Source organism: Symphalangus syndactylus, chromosome 18, assembly GCF_028878055.3.
Source record: "Symphalangus syndactylus isolate Jambi chromosome 18, NHGRI_mSymSyn1-v2.1_pri, whole genome shotgun sequence".
Taxonomy (NCBI): domain Eukaryota; kingdom Metazoa; phylum Chordata; class Mammalia; order Primates; family Hylobatidae; genus Symphalangus; species Symphalangus syndactylus.
The window spans coordinates 61,982,073-62,001,953 of record NC_072440.2 but is presented as its reverse complement, the minus strand read 5'-3'; the positions used below and the strand labels follow the sequence as shown (position 1 = coordinate 62,001,953).

General features: G+C 44.3%; 1 protein-coding gene across 1 annotated transcript in view; it reads left to right on the top strand.

Annotated features, from left to right (window-relative positions):
* PIWIL3 (piwi like RNA-mediated gene silencing 3) overlaps positions 1 to 19,881 on the top strand; it is a 59,105-nt gene that overhangs the window by 5,123 nt on the left and 34,101 nt on the right. Inside the window, exons 2-9 of the mRNA XM_055254257.2 lie at positions 8,179 to 8,302; positions 10,714 to 10,834; positions 12,658 to 12,789; positions 13,945 to 14,159; positions 14,733 to 14,854; positions 15,774 to 15,854; positions 16,440 to 16,643; positions 19,476 to 19,587. Of these exons, the coding sequence (XP_055110232.2) occupies positions 8,179 to 8,302; positions 10,714 to 10,834; positions 12,658 to 12,789; positions 13,945 to 14,159; positions 14,733 to 14,854; positions 15,774 to 15,854; positions 16,440 to 16,643; positions 19,476 to 19,587 (1,111 nt within the window). The remainder of the gene's footprint in view (positions 1 to 8,178; positions 8,303 to 10,713; positions 10,835 to 12,657; positions 12,790 to 13,944; positions 14,160 to 14,732; positions 14,855 to 15,773; positions 15,855 to 16,439; positions 16,644 to 19,475; positions 19,588 to 19,881) is intronic.

The window sequence follows — 19,881 nt, the reverse complement described above, 5'->3', positions numbered from 1 at the left end:
TAAAAATACAAAAAAATTAGTCGGGTGTGGTGGCAGGCGCCTGTAGTCCCAGCTACTCGGAGAGGCTGAGGCGGGAGAACGGCGTGAACCCAGGAGGCAGAGCTTGCAGTGAGCCGAGATTGCGCCACTGCACTCCAGCCTGGGCGACACAGCGAGACTCCGTCTCAAAAAAAAAAAAATTATATATATATATATAATGTTGCCTGATTGGCATGCCTAAATGTTCAGGACAATGTTGAATGGAAGTGGTGAAAGGGAGCGTTCTTGTTTGGTTCCTGCTCTCAGGGGAGAGCGTTGAATTTTCCACCGTGGAGTATGATTGATTCAGCAAGCCTTTGGGCCTTGAATCTGTCTACTTTCCTCTATTCCCACTCCCACTTGCCAGCCCATATCACTGCCTCTTACCTGGACGACTGCCACAGCCTTGTAAAGCGGATGTCCAGTCTTTCCCCTGTTCTGAATCCCTCCAGTCAGTTCTCACATACGTCAATCTCTTTCTTCCCTCTGGGGTTCAGAGGATCCAGGTCCCTGCAGGCTTCCCCTTCCCATTTTGCTTCTTTCATTGTGCTTATCATGATTTTATTCAAAAAAAAAAATTTTTTTTTGAGACGGAGTTTCGCTCTGTCGCCCAGGCTGGAGTGCGGTGGCACGATCTCGGCTCACTGCAAGCTCTGCCTCCCGGGTCCACGCCATTCTCCTGCCTCAGCCTCCCGAGCAGCTGGGACTACAGGCGCCCACCACCACACCTGGCTAATTTTTTATATTTTTAGTAGAGACAGGGTTTCACCATGTTAGCTAGGATGGTCTCGATCTCCTGACCTCATGATCCACCCGCCTCGGCCTCCCAAGCTGCTGGGATTATAGGCATGAGCTATGGCGCCTGGCCGTGTTACTGTATTTTATGTGTAGCCCAAAACAATTCTTCCGGCCGGGCGCGGTGGCTCACGCTTGTAATCCCAGCACTTTGGGAGGCCGAGGCGGGCGGATCACGAGGTCAGGAGATCGAGACCACGGTGAAACCCCGTCTCTACTAAAAATACAAAAAAAAAATTAGCCGGGCATGGTGGCGGGCGCCTGTAGTCCCAGCTACTCGGAGAGGCTGAGGCAGGAGAACGGCGTGAACTCGGGAGGCGGAGCTTGCAGTGAGCCGAGATCGTGCCACTGCGCTCCAGCCCGGGCGACAGAACGAGACTCCGTCTCAAAAAAAAAAAAAAAAAAAAAAAAATTCTTCCAATGTGGCCCAGGGAAGTCAAAAGATTGGACATTCCTGCTTTAAACAACACAACATAACAACTACTTACAGAGTATTTACATGGTATTAGGTATCATAAATAATCTAGTGATGATTTAAAGGTATACAGGAGGATGTGCATAGGATGTATACAAATACAACACCATTTTGTATCAGGGACTTGAGCATCCACAGATTTTGGTATCAGCGGCAGACTGTGGATACCCAAAGAGGACTGTATAGTTGGCCTCGTTTTTGTTAACCTAAGACAATAGCACCACCTCGTGGCTCTTTGTCCCAGGCACAGACAAGCTGAGCCCGTGGAACAAAAATGAGCCTTTCACAGATGGCGAAGGGGAAACCTTGTCTCATGGCCAAGGCTGAGACTGGAGCAGGGAGAAAAACCAAACATTCCAGGTTCAGACACGCTCATCTCCTTGAGAATAAAGTTTGTTTCTGAGAAACTACTGTCCAAGCTGTCAGCCCCTAGAAGAGGGACAGAAAATGAAATCTCTCTCCTTGGGCCTCCTCCACCCGCAGAGCTGTGTTTTGGGGGCAGGGAACACTGTCTGTTCACAGTGGCTGGCAGGACAGTGAGGCTTTGGCCCTGTCACCCACAGAGGTAAGAGCCGAGGGAGACATTGCTGTCAGCCACAGCCCTTCCTGCCTCTTGTTTTCCTTTGATGTCTGCAGAATGAAAAAGGGAAAACAGGCCAGGAGTGGGGGCTCACGCCTGTAATCCCAGCATTTTGGGATGCTGAGGTGGGTGGATCACGAGGTCAGGAGTTCAAGACCATCCTGGCCAAGATGACGAAACCCTGTCCCTACTAAAAATACAAAAATTAGCTGGGCATGGTGGTGTGCCTCTGTAATCCCAGCTACTTGGGAGGCTGAGGCAGGAGAATCACTTGAACCCGGGAGGTGGAGGTTGCAGTGAGCCGAGATTGTGCCACTGCACTCACTCCAGCCTGGGCAATAGAGCAAGACTCCATCTCAAAAAAAAAACACAAAAAACAACAACAAAAAAAAAAAAGGAAAAGGGAAAACAAAATATAGGACTCTTTTTGTGATGGTCACAAAACAGTGGCAAATGTCAGCTCTGTGCAGTCCCCAATAAGAGTTTTGCACTGATGAAGCCATCAGCCATTGGAAACAGCAATTTGTCCTTAGAAAAGTAGTTGCAGGAGAGTCTATCAGACCTGAAAGTGAATGTGAGCACTCTTTTTACCTTCCTTCCCCAGAGTGAGAAATGATGGACAGGGATTCTTCTTTCCTGACTCAGTTTGCAGGCTTTTGGCCTGTGAGCTTGGGAAGGAACCCAGGTGAGGGGCAAAGGAGGTTGGCTCTGGGGATAGGTAGGCTTGCCTTCTAATCCCACTTCTGTCACTTGCTGACTGTGTGACCTTGGGCAAGTCACTGTCCTTTAAGTTTGAATATTATGCCTAGAGTATAATTTCTGGTATTTATCTTGCTTAGTGTTCTGTGAACTTCCTGGATCTGTGATTTAATTTGTTTTTAATTTTGGAAAATTTTCGGTCATTATTATTTCAAATACTTCTCCTGTTCCTTTCTTTCCTTATGATATTCCCATTATGTGTGTTACACCTTTTATAGTTATCCCAGTTCTTGGGACATATTCTGCTTTGTCTTTTTATTCCTTTTTCTCTTTGCACTTTTTTTTTTTTTTTTGAGACGGAGTCTCGCTCTGTGGCCCAGGCTGGAGTGCAGTGGCGCAATCTCAGCTCACTGCAAGCTCCGCCTTCCGGGTTCACGCCATTCTCCTGCCTCAGCCTCTCCGAGTAGCTGGGACTACAGGCGCCCGCCACCACGCCCGGCTAAGTTTTTGTATTTTTTAGTAGAGACAGGGTTTCACCGTGGTCTCGATCTCCTGACCTCATGATCCGCCCGCCTCGGCCTCCCAAAGTGCTGAGATTACAAGCGTGAGCCACCGCGCCCGGCCTCACTTTTTTTTTTTTTTTTGAGACAGAGTTTCACCTTTGTTGCCCAGGCTGGAATGCAATGGCTCGATCTCAGCTCACTGCAACCTCCGCCTGCCAGGTTCAAGCAATTCTCCTCCCTCAGTCTCCCAAGTAGCTGGGATTACAGGCACACATCACCACACCTGGCTAATTTTTTTTTTTTTTTTTAATAGAGGCGGGGTTTCATCATGTTGGCCAGGCTGGTCTCGAACTCCTGACCTCAGGTTATCCACCCACCTCAGCCTCCCAAAGTGCTGGGATTGCAGGCCTGAGCCACCCCGCCCAGCTGGCCAGGAATTTTCAAGTGCTTAGCAGGTTCAGGCTTTTCAAATCTTTAGGACATTTTCAAGATATAGTAAACAAATATGTTACTGCTGCACCACAGTGCAGAATTTTTTGAGACAGAGTCTCACTGTGTCACCCAGGCTGGAGTGCAGTGGTATGATCATAGTCCACTGCAGCCTTGAACTCCCAGGCTCAAGCGATCCTCCTGTCCTGCCTCAAACTCCCAAGCACCTGGGACTACAGGTGTGCACCACCATCCTAGTTAAATTTTTAATTTTTTTTAGAGACGGTGTCTTGATGTTGCCCCGGCTAGTCTTGAACTACTGGGCTCAAACAATCCTCCTGCCTCAGCCTCCCAAAGTGCTGGGATTCCAGGCATGAAACTCTGTGCCTGGCCAACTTTTCACAACTGAGTCTGGAATTCAAGCTGAGAACGCATGCAGATTTCTATAGGATAATGGCGCAATTTCAAAGCAGTAAGACAAAGATTAGTTAAGAAACGGTGCCAGATAACTATTTTTCTCATAATTAACAGGTATTCAATGTGTACATCAAGGATCTGGATGTAACTGTGATAAAATATTAAAGAATTGGTGATTTTTAAAAAATATCTAGGCTAGGCCCGGCGCGGTGGCTCACGCCTGTAATCCCAGCACTTTGGGAGGCTGAGGCAGGCGGATCACAAGGTCGGGAGATCGAGATCATCCTGGCTAACATGGCAAAACCCCATCTCTACTAAAAAAATACAAAAAAAATTAGCCAGGCCTGGTGGCGGACGCCTGTACTTTCTTTCAACTACTCGGGAGGCTGAGGCAGGAGAATGGCGTGAACCCAGCAGGCAGAGCTTGCAGTGAGCCGAAATCGCACCACTGCACTCCAGCCTGGGCAACAGAGCCAGACTCCATCTCAAAAAAACAACAACAAAAAAATCTAGGCTAGGCATGGTGGCTCACACCTGTAATCCCAGAAATTCGGGAGGCTGAGGTGGGATGATCGCTTGAGCTCAGGAGCTCAAGACCAGCCCAGGCAACATGGTGAAACCCCGTCTCCACAAAAAATACTAAAAAATTAGCCAAGGGTAGTGGCAGCACCTGCAGTTCCAGCTACTCTGGAGGCCGAAGTGGGAGGATTTCTTGAACCCAGGAGGTTGAAGTGGGAGGGTTTCTTTTTTTTTTTTTCCATTAAGTTGTAGGAATTTATTTTAAATAACCTACAGTTGACCAAAAGCGAATTCATGATAAAAATAGAGGATACTTGAGGAAAGATGTGGGAAATGGACTCTGCACACACACTAAACTAACAATGCCTCTAAAGCTAATGATTATAGCAAAAAATGTCTTCACATTACAATTCTGCTTTTTATGTTTTTTTTTTCCATTTTTTACACAATTACAAAAGAAAAAATAAAAGCCCTAAAATCTTGATTATTTTTCCGTTTTTTTTTTTTTTGGACCAAATACTCATTTTCCTCTAAATTTATTGACCTGTGGAACTTTTATACAATAAAATCTTTCAAGTGAAAGATTAGGGTTAAAAAGAAAAAGATGATAAAGTACAGCGAATGCTCAGAACAAAGGATGGGAAAATGGTTTCAGTCACTGATTACTTCATTATCCTTAGACTCACTCGCCCTTCATCCCTCCCCGACCCCAATCTACACGATCTTTAAGATCAAGAAAAAGGTTTAAACATTTTAAAATAATTAAAAAGAAATACAAATTTACATTTAAAAAGGAAGACTCAAGTCAGGAAGTATTTTCCCATCATGCTTTTCTGTGAACAGGTGTCTGAACCAAAACACTGCCAAAGCCATGACTGCTTCAAGTTTAATGAAAATTGATCCTCGTGACAATAGGGTGACAACTCAAACGGATGCGCTGGTTTTTTTGTTCTACTTAATTTTAAATTCCTGAAATGGGGGAGAGGGGAGGGAGTTTAGGAATTTATATTAAAATACAGAAATTATTGCAAAACCCCAACTGTAAAAACACACCAATATAATCGGACTTTGCATACAGTAGCTAAGAGAATCCAAACATTTCAGTGAAACAGTGAATTTGCCTGGTAGAACGCTGACAAATTCCCATCCACTTGCCCTCTTGAAAATAAAAACAAAATTCAAAACAAATCATACAGCTAGAATTTTGATACCTGAAATATTTTTAAATAAGTTGTCCATAGGACAACTGGCTCAGCTTTCCCTTACGTTACTATCTCCAGGTTTATCTTTTCTCAAAGATGTTGGTTTGTTAAGACTTGTTGCCTCTCTCCCCCAGGCACGAGGGCAAGCGAGGCTCAGTTTATCTATTTTTCCCAAACCACACTGTTCCTTTTCACAGAACCCTGCCCCTTGAGACTGGCTAAAACTCGTAGTCTTCATCAGCCATGCCATGGCAGGCAAACTTTTCCCGCTGAGTTTTGTTGTAAATCTTCTCAACTGGGACGCCTGGAAGTGGGAGGATTTCTTGAGCCCGGGAGGTTGAGGTTGCAGTGAGTGGAGATTGCATTGTTGCACTCCAGCCTGGGCAAAAGAGAGAGATCCCGTCTCAAAACACACACACACACACACACACACACACGGCAAGGCCAAAAAGAATGACAGAAACGTGGAAAAAATAGATGAAAAAGCGGATACAAGAGATAAGGTTTTTTATTTTATTTTTATTTAAGAAATACTGGAAAGCTTACCCATGACAGCGGATCCACTTGTAGAGATCAGTGCTTACGAGATGAGTAAGGGTGCGTCTAGGTTTGAATCCAAGGACGGTCATAGCAGCTGCATTTAGTTACACCGGCCCCAGCAGGGAGTTGGTTAAAGCTACTAAGTGGTAATGGCCGCATCCTGGGGCTCCAAGTGCACATCGTTTTGTAAGGGCACCTGACAGATAAATCCCGGAATGGTTAATGGGTGAGACATGGTGAGGCAAGAAGGCAGGGCGAGCCAGCCCCACTCCCATCCCTGGGAGACTTCGCGGCATCTCTTGAGTCCGCCACCTGCAGCTCATCGTGGCCTTTTTCGGCCAGACGGAGGCGGCGCCAGAAGAGGCCGTGACCCCAGCGTTGAAACTGAATTGGGGCGGGGGCGACTCCTGCCTTCCTGAGGGTGCGGCACGTGTTGCGGGAGGCTGGGCTGGTCCGTGTATTTACCCGGGCCATTTTGGTGACTGGTGCGGGGCACGGGGCTGTGTGCCCAGAAAGGCAAGAGGCTCTCCCTCTTGGAAAAGGCGCTTTGCGCCTCTGAACCCGCGGAGATCAGCGCTGGGACGCTGCGGGGTTGGGACCAGGAACCCGAGGCCACAGAGCACCAGTGCATAGCGCACAGATCAGCCTAATTCTTGTGGAAGGAGGGCAGGTGAGCTGTGGGAGCGGAGTCCAAAGGGCCGAGGCAGGAGATGGTGGGCGGAGGTCCCACTCAGGATGCGGGAGCTGAGGTTTAAGTGTGGAGTGGGAGGGTCTGGGGGCACCTGGGCTCCTTGCTGTGCTTGTGGGGATGCCTAGGAGGTGAGAATAACCCAGTATTCAACTGACTCATACAGACAAGCATAGTAACCGCTAGTGTCTTGTCAGTCTCTGTGTGGAAGATAACCATAGTTTCCTTAAATTTCTAGAGAAGTTTGACCGAGCACAGTGGTTCACGCCTGTAATCTCAGCACTTTGGGAGGCTGAGGAGGGTGGATCACCTGAGGTTAGGAGTTCGCGACCAGCCTAGCCAACATGGTGAAACCCCGTCTCTACTAAAAATACAAAAATTAGCCAGGCTTGGTGGCGCGAGCCTGTAATCCCAGCTACTCAGGAGGCTGAGGCAGGACAATCGCTTGAGCCCGGGAGGCGGAGGTTGCAGTGAGCCGAGATTTCCCCGCTCTACTCCAGCCTGGGCAACAGAGTGAGACTCTGTCTCAAAATAAAAAACAAACAAAACTAGCTGGGTGCGGTGGTGTGTGCCTCAGGAGGCTGAGGCAGGGGAATTGCTTGAGCCTGGGAGGCAGAGGTTGCAGTGGGCTGAGATTGCGCCACTGCACTCCAGCCTGGGCGACAGAGCAAGACTCCCTCTCAAAAAAAAAAAAAAAGTTTTACCAGGTCTCCTGTCTTTTATTACAGGATGCTTCTCTGCTGACTTGGGGGGCAGTCAGTCTTTTTGGTGTGATAGGAGAATGTGTGTCATTAGTAACCAGATGCTTTATTGGAAGTAATAGTAATGGGAAAAAAAACATTACCAGGTGCTATGGTTTGGATATGGCTTGTCCCCACCAAATCTCAGGCTGAAATTTGATCCCCAATGTGGCAGCATTGGGAAGTGGGGCCTACTGGGAGGTGTTTGGGCCCTGGGGGTGGAATCCTTATGAATAGGTTAATTCCCTGCCTTGGAGGTGAGTTGGATTAGTGCCTGCTTGAGCTGGTTGTTAGAGTCGGGCTTCCTCAGTTTCTCTCATTTCCCTTCTTGCCGTGTGGTCTTTGTCCACACCTCTCCCCCACTTTTGCTTTTTCTACCATGAGTTGAAGCAGCATGAGACCCTCACCAGATGGGCTGCCCAGTCTTGGACTTTCCAGCCACCAGAATGATGAGCCAAACACACCTCTTCCTTTACAAATTACCCAGCCTCAGATATTCTGTTGTAGCAACACTAGAGAGAGTAAGACACCAGGCAACTCCACAGAGATGTCTGATGTAACTGTGTTCTTCAGGGTCATCACCTTCAGGACCACAATGCCTGGTAGGGCAAGGACTCGCACCCGAGGCAGAGCCCGCCGCAGGGAGAGCTACCAACAAGAGGCACCTGGGGGACCCAGAGCACCTGGATCAGCTACAGTGAGCCCTGTAACGTTGTTTCCTTTCTGCAAGAGATACGTGCCTGTACTGAAAAGAACATAGAGTTGGTTGTTGAGCGAAGCTAGTTCAGGTATAGTGCTAAGTGAGGACTAATAACAGTTCTTAAGCAAAGTCAGGCTGTATAGATGGCAGCATGGGGAGGCTTTATCTACTCGGATGTAGTCTCTACTGCTTTCTTCTCACATTTTCACACGTGCAAGCAGACTGACTTTCAGCCCAAAGTGGATGCAAAGGTTTCTAGATTTCTTGGCTTCAGCCAATGACTTCTCTTTGGAAGTGACCCAAAATGAGCAACTTCCTGAAGGTACTGGCATAGCCTGAGTTAGATAAGAGTTTCCAGTCTTGTTGAAAACTTGTTAGGCCTGCTCTGTTTTGTCTTCTCTCACAGCATATCCTCTTTGCATTCACACAGCAGGCTCTATAGTGGCGCTGAGGGGCCCCACCTGACAACCTCCAGGGGGACCCTATACTGCATGGAAGTAGCATGACGCCTTCCAGGTCCACTTATTCTGCTGTGTGATTTTTGCTCCTCTCCTTCTCCTAAGCCCTCCAACCTCAATTCCTCCTCCTGGTCCTAATTCTCAGTTTTCATCATAGACTTCTGTGCCACTGAGACAGAGCATCCAATGAGAGTGTCAGTGGCTCCCCGTCTTGTCTCCTCACTCATGAGCATCTGAACCCATAGTCCAGCCCCTCACCGGAGATCCTAGGGCACCATCTTTGTTCCTACCTAAAGCAAATATCTCTACTTAGCCCCTTAGCCAGTCCTCTGTCTAGGGCATGTCTCCTGCAGCTTTCCTTTCTGTCTCCCAAGTCAGCAGGTGTGTGTTCTCCTAAATCATTCCCATCTGTCTACAGACTCACTGAGTTCACTCCCATTCATCAAGAAACCTTCCCTGGGCCCTTCCACTCTGCCAGATTCACAGGGCAGCTCTCCTCAGACTTGCCCCTTCACATTTAGTTGGCACAATTGAGACCTCTTTTCTCCTGATCAACTCCCTCCGCTTGGCGTTTAGGTTACCTCCTTCATCACTGACCTCCCTGCTTGCTCTCCTTTGTGGAGTTCTCCTCTATGGCCTCTTGATATTGCCAAGACCCAGCCCTTGAGCCTCATCTTTTTTCTCCATATTCTCACTCCCTTGGTGAAGTTATCCAGTGTCAAAATGCTTTCTGGTATGTGGACAGGTCCCCACATTTATCTCCTTAGCCAGAACCCCTCCTGCACCACCTAACACCCCCACAGGTGTCCATGGACACTTCACGCTCCCAACCCGCCCTCCCTAACATGCCATACCCACCTCATCAGAAGGACTTCCATTCTTCTGTTTGCTCAGGCCAAAAGGCTATGGTTTCATCCTATCGCCATGACTTCAAGCCCTTCTCAAAAACAACCACAGGGTTGCTTTCTCTAATTTTTTTTCCTCAAAAACTAATGTAGTATCAGACAATTTCTCACCACCCCTATCCCTGCCTTCTGGCCCAAACAGTCCACATCCCTTGCTATTTCATTGTCTCTCAGCCTGTTCCCAACACGGAACCTGACAAGTTCATGTTGTTCGTCTGCCTGGTAACCTGTCACAGCTTTTTTTTTTTTTTTTTTTTTTTTGAGACAGAGTTTCGCTCTTGTTGCCCAGGCTGGAGTGCAATGGTGTGATCTCGGCTCACTGCAACCTCTGCCTCCTGGGTTCAAGTGATTCTCCTGCCTCAGCCTCCTGAGTAGCTGGGATTACAGGCATGCGCCACCATGCCCAGCTAAGTTTTGTGTTTTTAGTAGAGACGGGTTTCTCCATGTTGGTCTTGAACTCCCGACCTCAGGTGATCTGCCTGCCTCAGCCTCCCAAAGTGCTGGGATTACAGGTGTGAGCCACTGCACCTGGCCTCTGTCACAACTCTCATTTTATCAGTCAGAAGCAATTTCCTTAAAATGACCTCCTTGCCTTCATCTCACTGACATCTTATCCTTTTCTTCCAGCCACACTGGCTGCCTCATTCTTCCTTGAACATTCCCAACTGCAGAACTCTGCTCTTTTTCTTCCCCTGCTGGCTTGGGTAACTTTGCTAATTCACTCAAAGTCTTGGGTTCAGTGTCACTTTCTCACTGAGGCTCTCCTTTGCCCCCATCAGCTAGTGAAACCTGCCCCTTCACACCCCACCTTCCCAATAATTCCCAATAATTCCTGATTCTCCTCGGTTTGTTTTGTTCTTTGTTTTTTTCCTTAGTAATTACCACACAAGGTGCTATGTATGTTGCTTATTACAACTTAGTTTCTGTCACTGGAATGTGAGCTTTGCAGAGGAAGTTCCTTTGCCTTGTGCCCTGAGAGTGCCATTTGGAGGGAGAATGAACACAGTGGGGCACTGCTCATTATTTCTATTTCCAAAACATGCAGACCCAGGAGCCCGCTCAGTTGCAGTCGACACCCCGGCCGCTGTGGGAGGAAGTCCGAGTGGTTAGACCTCTGCAGCCAAGAGGAGCAGAAGGAGGAGGAAGAGGAGGAGCACAGTCTCAAGGTGAAAGGAAGCAAGAAGGACATGAGGGGCAGGGAATGCTTCATGTGTGAAGGGCTACCACAGCGGTAGAAGGTTCTAGATAGCCTCAGGACTCCCATGAGGTTTGGTGGGATGGGAAGTGTGTGCAGCTTGCAACTGTCTCTCTTTGTGCAGTGAATTATCTGACGGTGTTTTCTTCGCCTTATGTCTTAACTTGTGGAAGAGAGATGGAGGTCACTGTTTATTGGCCAGTTCAACATAATTGCTTTTCAAATTTAGATGACACATTTGCAGATGATAACTCTAAGTTAACTTAATGGAATTCGAAGAACACCATTTTCTTGCCTCTTTAAATTGTGGCATTAACAGGGTGAAGCTGTTGCCTGCATTGCAGGCTGGCAGGTTATCCTCATTTATACAAGCACTCATGCACACAGGCTCAGATACTCATTTGCTAAGGATTTGGCTAATGTGATTCAACTTCAGTCCGGATTCTCCTCTTTGCTTTCTATAGCAAAATCGCTTGTGATGAGTCAAAACTTGAAACACTAAAAAAGAATTGTGTTATAGATAAATATTAACCAATGGATACAAAATCCAGAACCTATAAAATGAGCTTATACATTTGAATAAATTAAAACACATTTTTAATAATCAGATCCTATCTGAAGGGTTGTTATTAAATAGTCTGTGTAAATTACATGGACCGGGCGCAGTGGCTCACATGAGCACATTGGGAGGAATGGGTGGGTGGATCACTTGAGGCCAGAAGTTCAAGACCAGACTGGCCAACATGGCAAAATGCCATCTTTACCAAAAATATACAAATTTGCCGGGCGTGGTGGTATGTGCCTGTAGTCCCAGCTACTCAGGAGGCTGAGGCAGGAGAATCACTTGAACCCAGGAGGCGGGAGTTCCAGTGAGCTGAGACAGTGCCACTGCACTGCAGCCTGGGTGACAGAGTTAGACTCCGTCTCAAAAAATAAAAGTACATGGCTTGTAGCGCGTGCCAAGGTGCCAAGCTAGGATACCTGTTTTCTTTTGCTGACATTTTAGTATGATGAATTTGATTGCTGGATGTGTCAGGAACTAGCTGGGAGTTTGATAAAATTGTTTCAAATTTTATGTGTAAAATGTAGTTAGTCTGTCACAGAAATGGAGACACTTTGTAAGATCATCATAAACTAAAAACTAGACTCCAGAAGTAAAATTTTGAGGAAAACCACTGTTGTAACCCAAGGCACAGACGTCTCGGCCATTCAGGGGTACAGGATTCACAATAACGTGTGCGTATTCCTTCAGGATGCCTCTTGTCACTGAAAGACCGCCTTGTGCTGTCATTTAAATGTTTTAACTTTGTAGAATAGCTACATCGATATGAACCTTAGAATGTAAGTTAAAATAGTGTGATCCTTTCCTAGTTGCTCTTAATAGAAAGGATAGATCAGTTTTGTATTAAAAGCCAGTTTTATAGATTTTTTAAATGACTGACTTATTTGGCATTTTATGGTGCCCACTAGGGGGCAGTGTAGCGCCAGGAGATAGGCTTAAAGACAGAACCAAGGTTTCTAGAATCTTGTACCGTGAACAAATACCCAAAGAAATGGGGCAAATATGTAGCAGGAATGAATAAAGTGCTGAGGCAACCACGGATGTGAACTGGGGACTCCTTGGGAAAGGTTTCTGGGTAAGGTTACGCTTTTGTGGCAACATATCACGAAATGTGTTTTGGAACTTTGGGTGGCATCTTTTCTACCTCCAACAAGCTTATGCTGGGTGTTAATATTGTCTTTTCTATTCTCCCCTTTTTATTGTTTAAACTTCTGGCGTTTACATTTACGCAGGGGTGAAGGAACCTGGACCTGAGGCTGGGTTGCATACAGCGCCCTTGCAGGAAAGGAGGATTGGTGGAGTTTTTCAGGACCTGGTGGTGAACACCAGGAGAGATATGATGCATGTTAAAGACTCAAAAACAGGTATGTTGGTCTAGAACTCAATGTTTATGGAGCTGTTCGTTTTTAACTTTTTTCTTTTTTCCATTGAGAGACAAGATCCTGCTCTGCCACCCAGGCTGGAATACAGTGATGCTCACTTTAGCCTCGAACTCCTGGGCTCAGCTGATCCTGAGCTGATCCCAGCTCGAGTAGCTGGGACTACAAGTGGGCACCACCATGTCCGAATGTGTGTGTGTGTGTGTGTGTGTATAACATATACATATTTTATATATATATATGTAAATTTGTAGCGACACGGTCTTGCTGGTCTAGAACTGGCCCAAGCCATCCTCATACCTGGGCCTTCCAAACTGCTGAGATTACAGGAATGAGCTACCACACCTGGCCCATTTTAAACTTTTGATAAAAACTTTAATAGATTCTGGAAAGCTTCTGCCATCACTGTAAGTAGAGGTGCCTCCCACCTTGCCCAAGCTGGTCTGGAACTCCTGGCCCAAACCATCCTCCCACCTGGGCCTCCCAAAGGGCTGGGATTATAGGTGTGAGCCACCGTTCCCTGGCCTGCACTGAGACTTTTTTTTTTAATTAAATATTATTACATAGGGTGGCGCTTTCTTTCTTTTTGGAAACCACAAAGGTTCTAATTTTCAATCTATTCAATATCTTAAACTTCCTGAATGTATGCTTGCATGAGGGCTCATTGAATTGATAGGCATTCTGGACATCAGGTGCATTACAAATGTCATTTATCTCCTTGTCTGACTTAACTGTGGCTTTTCTTATTTATTTATTTTTTTTGAGACAGAGTTTAGCTCTTGTTGCCCAGGCTGGAGGGCAATGGTGTGATCTCAGCTCACTGCAACCTCTGCCTCCTGGGTGGGTTCAAGTGATTCTCCTGTCTCAGCCTCCCGAGTAGCTGGGATTATAGGCACGTGCCACTGTGCCCAGCTAACTTTTTGTATTTTTAGTAGATACTGGGTCACTATGTTGGCCAGGCAGGTCTGGAACTCCTGATCTCAGGTGATCTACCCGCCTTGGCCTCCCAGAGTGCTGGGATTAGAGGCATGAGACACCGTGCCCAGCCCTAACTTTGGCTTTTAATATTGTAGTGTCCAAACTGTTTGTTTTGGGCCCAATCAGTCTGTTTCTTTATTGTCACGTGGCTCAATTTTTCAGGTTCAGCGGGTACAGTGGTACAGCTACTTGCCAACCACTTCCGAGTGCTATCTCGTCCTCAGTGGGTTGCATATAAATACAACGTTGACTACAAACCAGACATAGAAGATGGAAATCTCCACACAATTTTACTCGATCAACATAGAAGGAAATTTGGAGAGCGCCGTATATTTGATGGAAACTCTTTATTATTATCTCGGCCACTAAAAGAGCAGGTTAAGTAATGTTATTTCACATTTTCCTGTGTTCTTTGTTTTCACTTTATTATAATAAAACACCTATTGTTTTTGTGCAGTTGTTTGTTGAGACATCCCAAGGCTCTCTTGCCCATATGACTTGTTGTGAAGCCTACATGCCATGTTTGGTTATCACTGATATTCAATAATGCCTCTGATTTTAATGCTTAAATGAAATTTAATAGCACAATGTGGCTCAAAAATGCTGACAAAGTTTGGATACTTTGTTTTTTTATTCTATTTGTTTCCTTCGAAACTTCAGCCCTCCCCTCCTAGCAGAAAAAAAAATTAGAGAACTTATTTTCTTTAAATTTTTATATTAACTGAAAAATTAAATTGCTTTCAGGAGCTTAAGTAAAATATTTCGACTTAAATATTTAATTCCAACTCTTCACTCTTGTGAATCATGTTTTCTACATGCACGTACTTTTGTGGGAAAGCCTGCTCCATCACGATGGTGTGTTGGATAGCCAGGTGACGTGGTGATTTGCCGTGCAATGAAGCTTAGTTTTTTGGAAGAATATCTGGACATCTTTTGTTTTTTAATCTCAGAGAGTGGAATGGTTGAGCACAACCAAAGACAAAAAAATTGTGAAGATTACAGTTGAGTTTTCCAAAGAACTCACGCCCACGTCGCCAGATTGCCTACGCTATTACAACGTTCTCTTTAGAAGGTATGTTACCGGGGTTGAGTTTCTTTGATACTCATTCGGTTGTTTTACTGTGTAGTGGTGTGAAACCAGCCATTTGCTTCTAGCACTTTGTGTTCTTCATACTCCTCATGTATTAAGAGCGTGAAGGGTCTTGCAGACGAAATGATACTTGAGGCTCAACTAGAATATGCAAGTTCAGTGGCTTATCCTCAATGTTCTTCTCCTGGCCTATCCCCGCTCTTTGTCTCATACCTGCCTAGAAAGAGTAATAGACATCCGCTATGCACATCTGTGTATGTCTCTGTAGCAAATGCATTTTTTATTCTGTGGTCACTACAATGACAAAATACAGAAAGTTAAAATTTGAAAGGCAGAGTTTGAGGCTGGGAGTGGTGGCTCACGCCTATAATCCCAGCACTTTGGGAGGCTGAGGCGGGTGGATCATTTGAGGTCAGGAGTTCCAGACCAGCCTGGCCAACATGGTGAAACCCTGCCTCTACTAAAAATACAAAAATTAGCCAGGCATGGTGGCAGGTGCCTGTGGTTTCAGCTACTTGAGAGGCTGAGGCAGGAGAATCGCTTGGTCCCAGGAGATGGAGGTTGCAGTGAGCAGAGATTGTGTCACTGCACTCCAGCCTGGGCGATAGAGCGAGACTCTGTCTCAAAAAAAGGCACAGTTTGAAAAAGAGACCTCAGTTCAGTTTTGAGAATGAAGAACATTTTGGTAATCCTTCTACAATATTATGTTTATAAGGAGACCCAACAATTGAGGTTAAATGAACCTTAATATCCACCTCATAATGTAACTTAGTTAACAAGTACTTTGTGTTCATTGATAACATAAACAGTCATTGACAGATTTTTTTTCCCTTATGTGTCTTACCAAATGCTTAATAATGTACCCTGTACTTTCAACAAAATCTATTCTTTCCATTTCCAGAACTTTCAAGCTGCTGGATTTTGAACAAGTTGGTCGAAACTATTATACCAAAAAGAAGGCAATTCAGTTATACCGTCATGGGTTTGTATAAAGTAGAAAACTTCACACTCTGCAGACTTAAACGTAGGATTTTTTGAGAAAGTTATTCATTTCATATTTGAAGTGGTAAGCCTTAAAAGTGATGGCCTTTTAAATGGTATCCACTGACCATGAACAATTTAGCGTAATGTTAACTCAGTAAGAAGAGTTACTTTAAAAATCTTAGCATGACAAATATAAACCTTTGAGATACTCAGTTGTTGCATACACATTAAGAAGCCTAAATAATCATCCAAAATGTATAATTTGTCTTTGAAAATATCTTCAATCATAGCAACTATATCTCTATATATTACTCATTGGTATATGCATATATTAAACATAAGTTATGTTACAGATAAATATGGATATGATACTTTAAGCCTGTGGGTGACAAAACATAGTTGAACAAAAATGGTATAAATAGCACATCTGATAAATGTTTATCTGAAGGTCCTTCAAAAGACTAAGAACAAATACTTAAAACTGACTCCTAAGTACCAATTTTTAGACCCAGAGCTTAGGCTTGGAAACCCTTGGCTTTATGTGATGAGATCAGACTTAATACTCTTATATAATTTATTCTAGTACCAGTTTGGAAATCTGGCTTGGTTATGTTACTTCTATTCTTCAATACGAAAACAGCATTACCCTCTGTGCTGATGTGAGCCACAAACTGCTCCGAATAGAAACTGCTTATGATTTCATAAACAGAACATCTGCCCAGGCCCAGACAGGAAACATCCGAGAGGAAGTAACTAATAAATTAATTGGATCAATTGTTCTGACAAAGTAAGTCTGTCTTTTAAAAACCTATCCAATCACTTTAACTCCCCCTTCCCCCACCCCAAGAGATGGTCCCATAGTTTTCTAATCACTAAATGTTGAAGTTCAGGAGTAGAAATTGCAAGAACAACTGAACACGTCTCTCCTCTGGTTATACAACTTGGGAGAAGAATGTGTCAATTGTAGACTTCACTCTTCTTGAAATCCCTAATGCCAGTCCATTTGTTCTGAACCCTACCTTGCACATAACACTAAGCTGTTTCTGAATTTCTTTGCTTTTCCTCTTTTGTAGGCATTTAGCTAGTTTAAAAATCAGTGCTTAGTTATAATCCATCAGCAATTTCCCATTTGAAGGAAGTTTTAAAATCTTTCTACAGCAGAAATCTTAAATTGGTAAGAGAATGGATTTAAAGAACCAGTTACTTAACCAACACAGCCTTACAGGGACACAATTTGAGGACTCACGCTTCTCAATTTTAAAACTTACTAGAAAGGTCTAGTAATCAAGAGAGTGTGATGTTGGTCTAAAGATAGACAGAGACAATGAAATAGAGTACAGAAGGTTAACCCTCCACTTAGTCAGTTGACTTCTGACAAGTGTGTCAAGGCAATTCAATAGGGGAAAGAATAGTCTTTTCAATAATGTTGCTGGGACAACTGAATATCCACCTGCTTCTTCCTCATGCAATTCACACAATTCCAGTTTAATTCAAAAACCAACTCAATAGACCTAGATGTAAGAACTAAAAGTATAACAGTCTTAGAAAATATAGGACTGAATCTTTTTTACTTTGAGCTAGGGAAACCTTAGATAAGCCACTCAAAGCAGAAGTGATAACAAAAGAAACATAGATACCTTGGGCTTCACCAAATTAAAAACTTATTCAAACTATACTATCAAAATTGTGAAAACACAACTGGAAAAATTGGGGAAAATGTTTGCAAATCACATAAGTAACCTGTGTCTAGAATATACAAACAATACTTAATTGAGAGACAACATAATTTTTAAAATGGACAAAAGATCTGATTAGATACTTCTCCAGATACATTTCTTAAAACGTACAAATGACCAATAGATGCATGAAAATGTTTAACGTCAGTAGCCATCATGGAAATGCAAGTGAAAACCACAATGAGATATCATTTCACACCCACTAGGATGGTTAAGATTAGATATTGACAAGTGTTGGCAAGGATGGGGAAAGATCAGAAGCAACCCTCGTATGCTGCTTGTAGGAATATTAAATGGTATGGCTTCTTTGGAAAACAGTCTGGCACTTTCTTAAAATGCTAACGATATGCATTACTGAAGTGGCCTCGTTTGAGGAAATACATGAGGTTTGTCTCACACTAAGGAAAACAAAGACATAGACCCACAAGGTGTGGGTTTAGGAGTGGAAAGCTGAGGAGGTGAAAGAAGAGAAAAGCTCTGCCTTGCAGGGGGAGGGGCATTCCGAATGGATCTCCCGCTTTGCAGAGGGATGGAGTTGGTTTCATAGAGGGGCTTGAGGAGGTAGTGTCTGATTTACGTAGGGCCCAGAGGACTGGTTGGACCAGGTGTGCCATTTACATAGCCTTCGAAGAGGCTGGCCATCCCACCCTGATCTTTCATTATGCAGATGTGGTTTCCACCTGGTGGGCGGGCACCATAACACCTGCACACATGGCAGGGACGAGGAGAAGGGAAGAGAACCTCCATGTTGGATATACTGGCTTCTGGCATAACTGCCAGAATCCAACTATGCAAGCTTCCAGCTTGCTTATCTATGTTTGCAGCTTGATTTTTCAGGCTGTTTTTTGTTAGAAAAATGATTTGGGGGCTGCTTTTTTATTAAGAGAAAATTCCACTGAGAACTTTTACCCTTACTAACCCCCTAAATTCCTTTTTAACTCCTATATGATCACCATATGAACCAGAAATTTTACTCCTACTTAAATGCACAAGAGAAATGAGAACATATATATATATATATATATTTTTTTTTTTTTTTCTTTTTTTTTTTTTTTTTGAGAAGGAGTCTCGCTCTGTCACCCAGGCTGGAGTGCAGTGGCGCAATCTCGGCTCACTGCAAGCTCCGCCTCCCGGGTTCACACCATTCTCCCGCCTCAGCCTCTCCGAGCAGCTGGGACTACAGGCGCCCGCCACCACGCCTGGCTAATTTTTCTGTATTTTTAGTAGAGGCGGGGTTTCACCGTGGTCTTGATCTCCTGACCTCGTGATCCGCCCGCCTCGGCCTCCCAAAGTGCTGGGATTACAAGCGTGAGCCACCGCGCCCGGCCATGAGAACATATTTATTAAAATCGGCACATAAATGTTCATAACCTTATTCATGGTAACCAAAAGTATATACAACCATAATGTCCAGCTGGTGAATGGATAATCAAAAGGTGGGATATCATACAATAGGATATTATTTGGAAATGAAAAGAATTAAGTGCCAAGACTTACTACAGTGTGGATGAACCTTAAACATGATGCTAAGTGAAAGAAGCCAGTCGGGAAAGAACACACGTTGCATGACTCAGTTTACATGAAATGAATGAGCAAATGTGTTGAGACAGGAAGTAGACTAGTGGTTGCCTGAAGGCTGGTGGATTAGGCTAAAATGGGAAGTGACTGCTTATGGTTATGCGTCTTTGTCTTGATGATTGCACAACTCTGTGGCTATAGTAAAAACCAGGTGTTCGTATGCTCAGATGGGTGAGTTGTACAGTATGTGAATTACATCTTAGTAAATCTAATATATTCTGCAGTTCCTTGCAGGATTATTTTCTGTGTGGATGGTTCCATGCAATGAATAAGTCAAATAATACCATATTGTAATTATTCCACAGATACAACAACAAAACCTACAGAGTAGATGATATTGATTGGAAGCAGAATCCTGAAGACACATTTAACAAATCAGATGGCAGCAAAATCACCTATATAGACTACTACAGGCAGGTATGAAACTGTATTTCTTTAAATATATTTAAATTGTAAACCTTCATGTATTTCAGTTTGTCTTATTTAGCTACTTGAACATATTTGTCATAAACATACATATTTTCCTTTTAGGGGATTATAGCTTGACTTATTTATTATCCATGCATCCAAGTGCCTTGTATATAGGGTAATGTCACAAAACTAGAATGGCGCCAGTGTGACCCCTTCTTTCCCTTCTTTCAGTCTTAAAAGTGGCTACTATCATACTTTTTTTTTCTTTTTTTTGAGTTGGAGTCTTGTTCCATCTCCCAG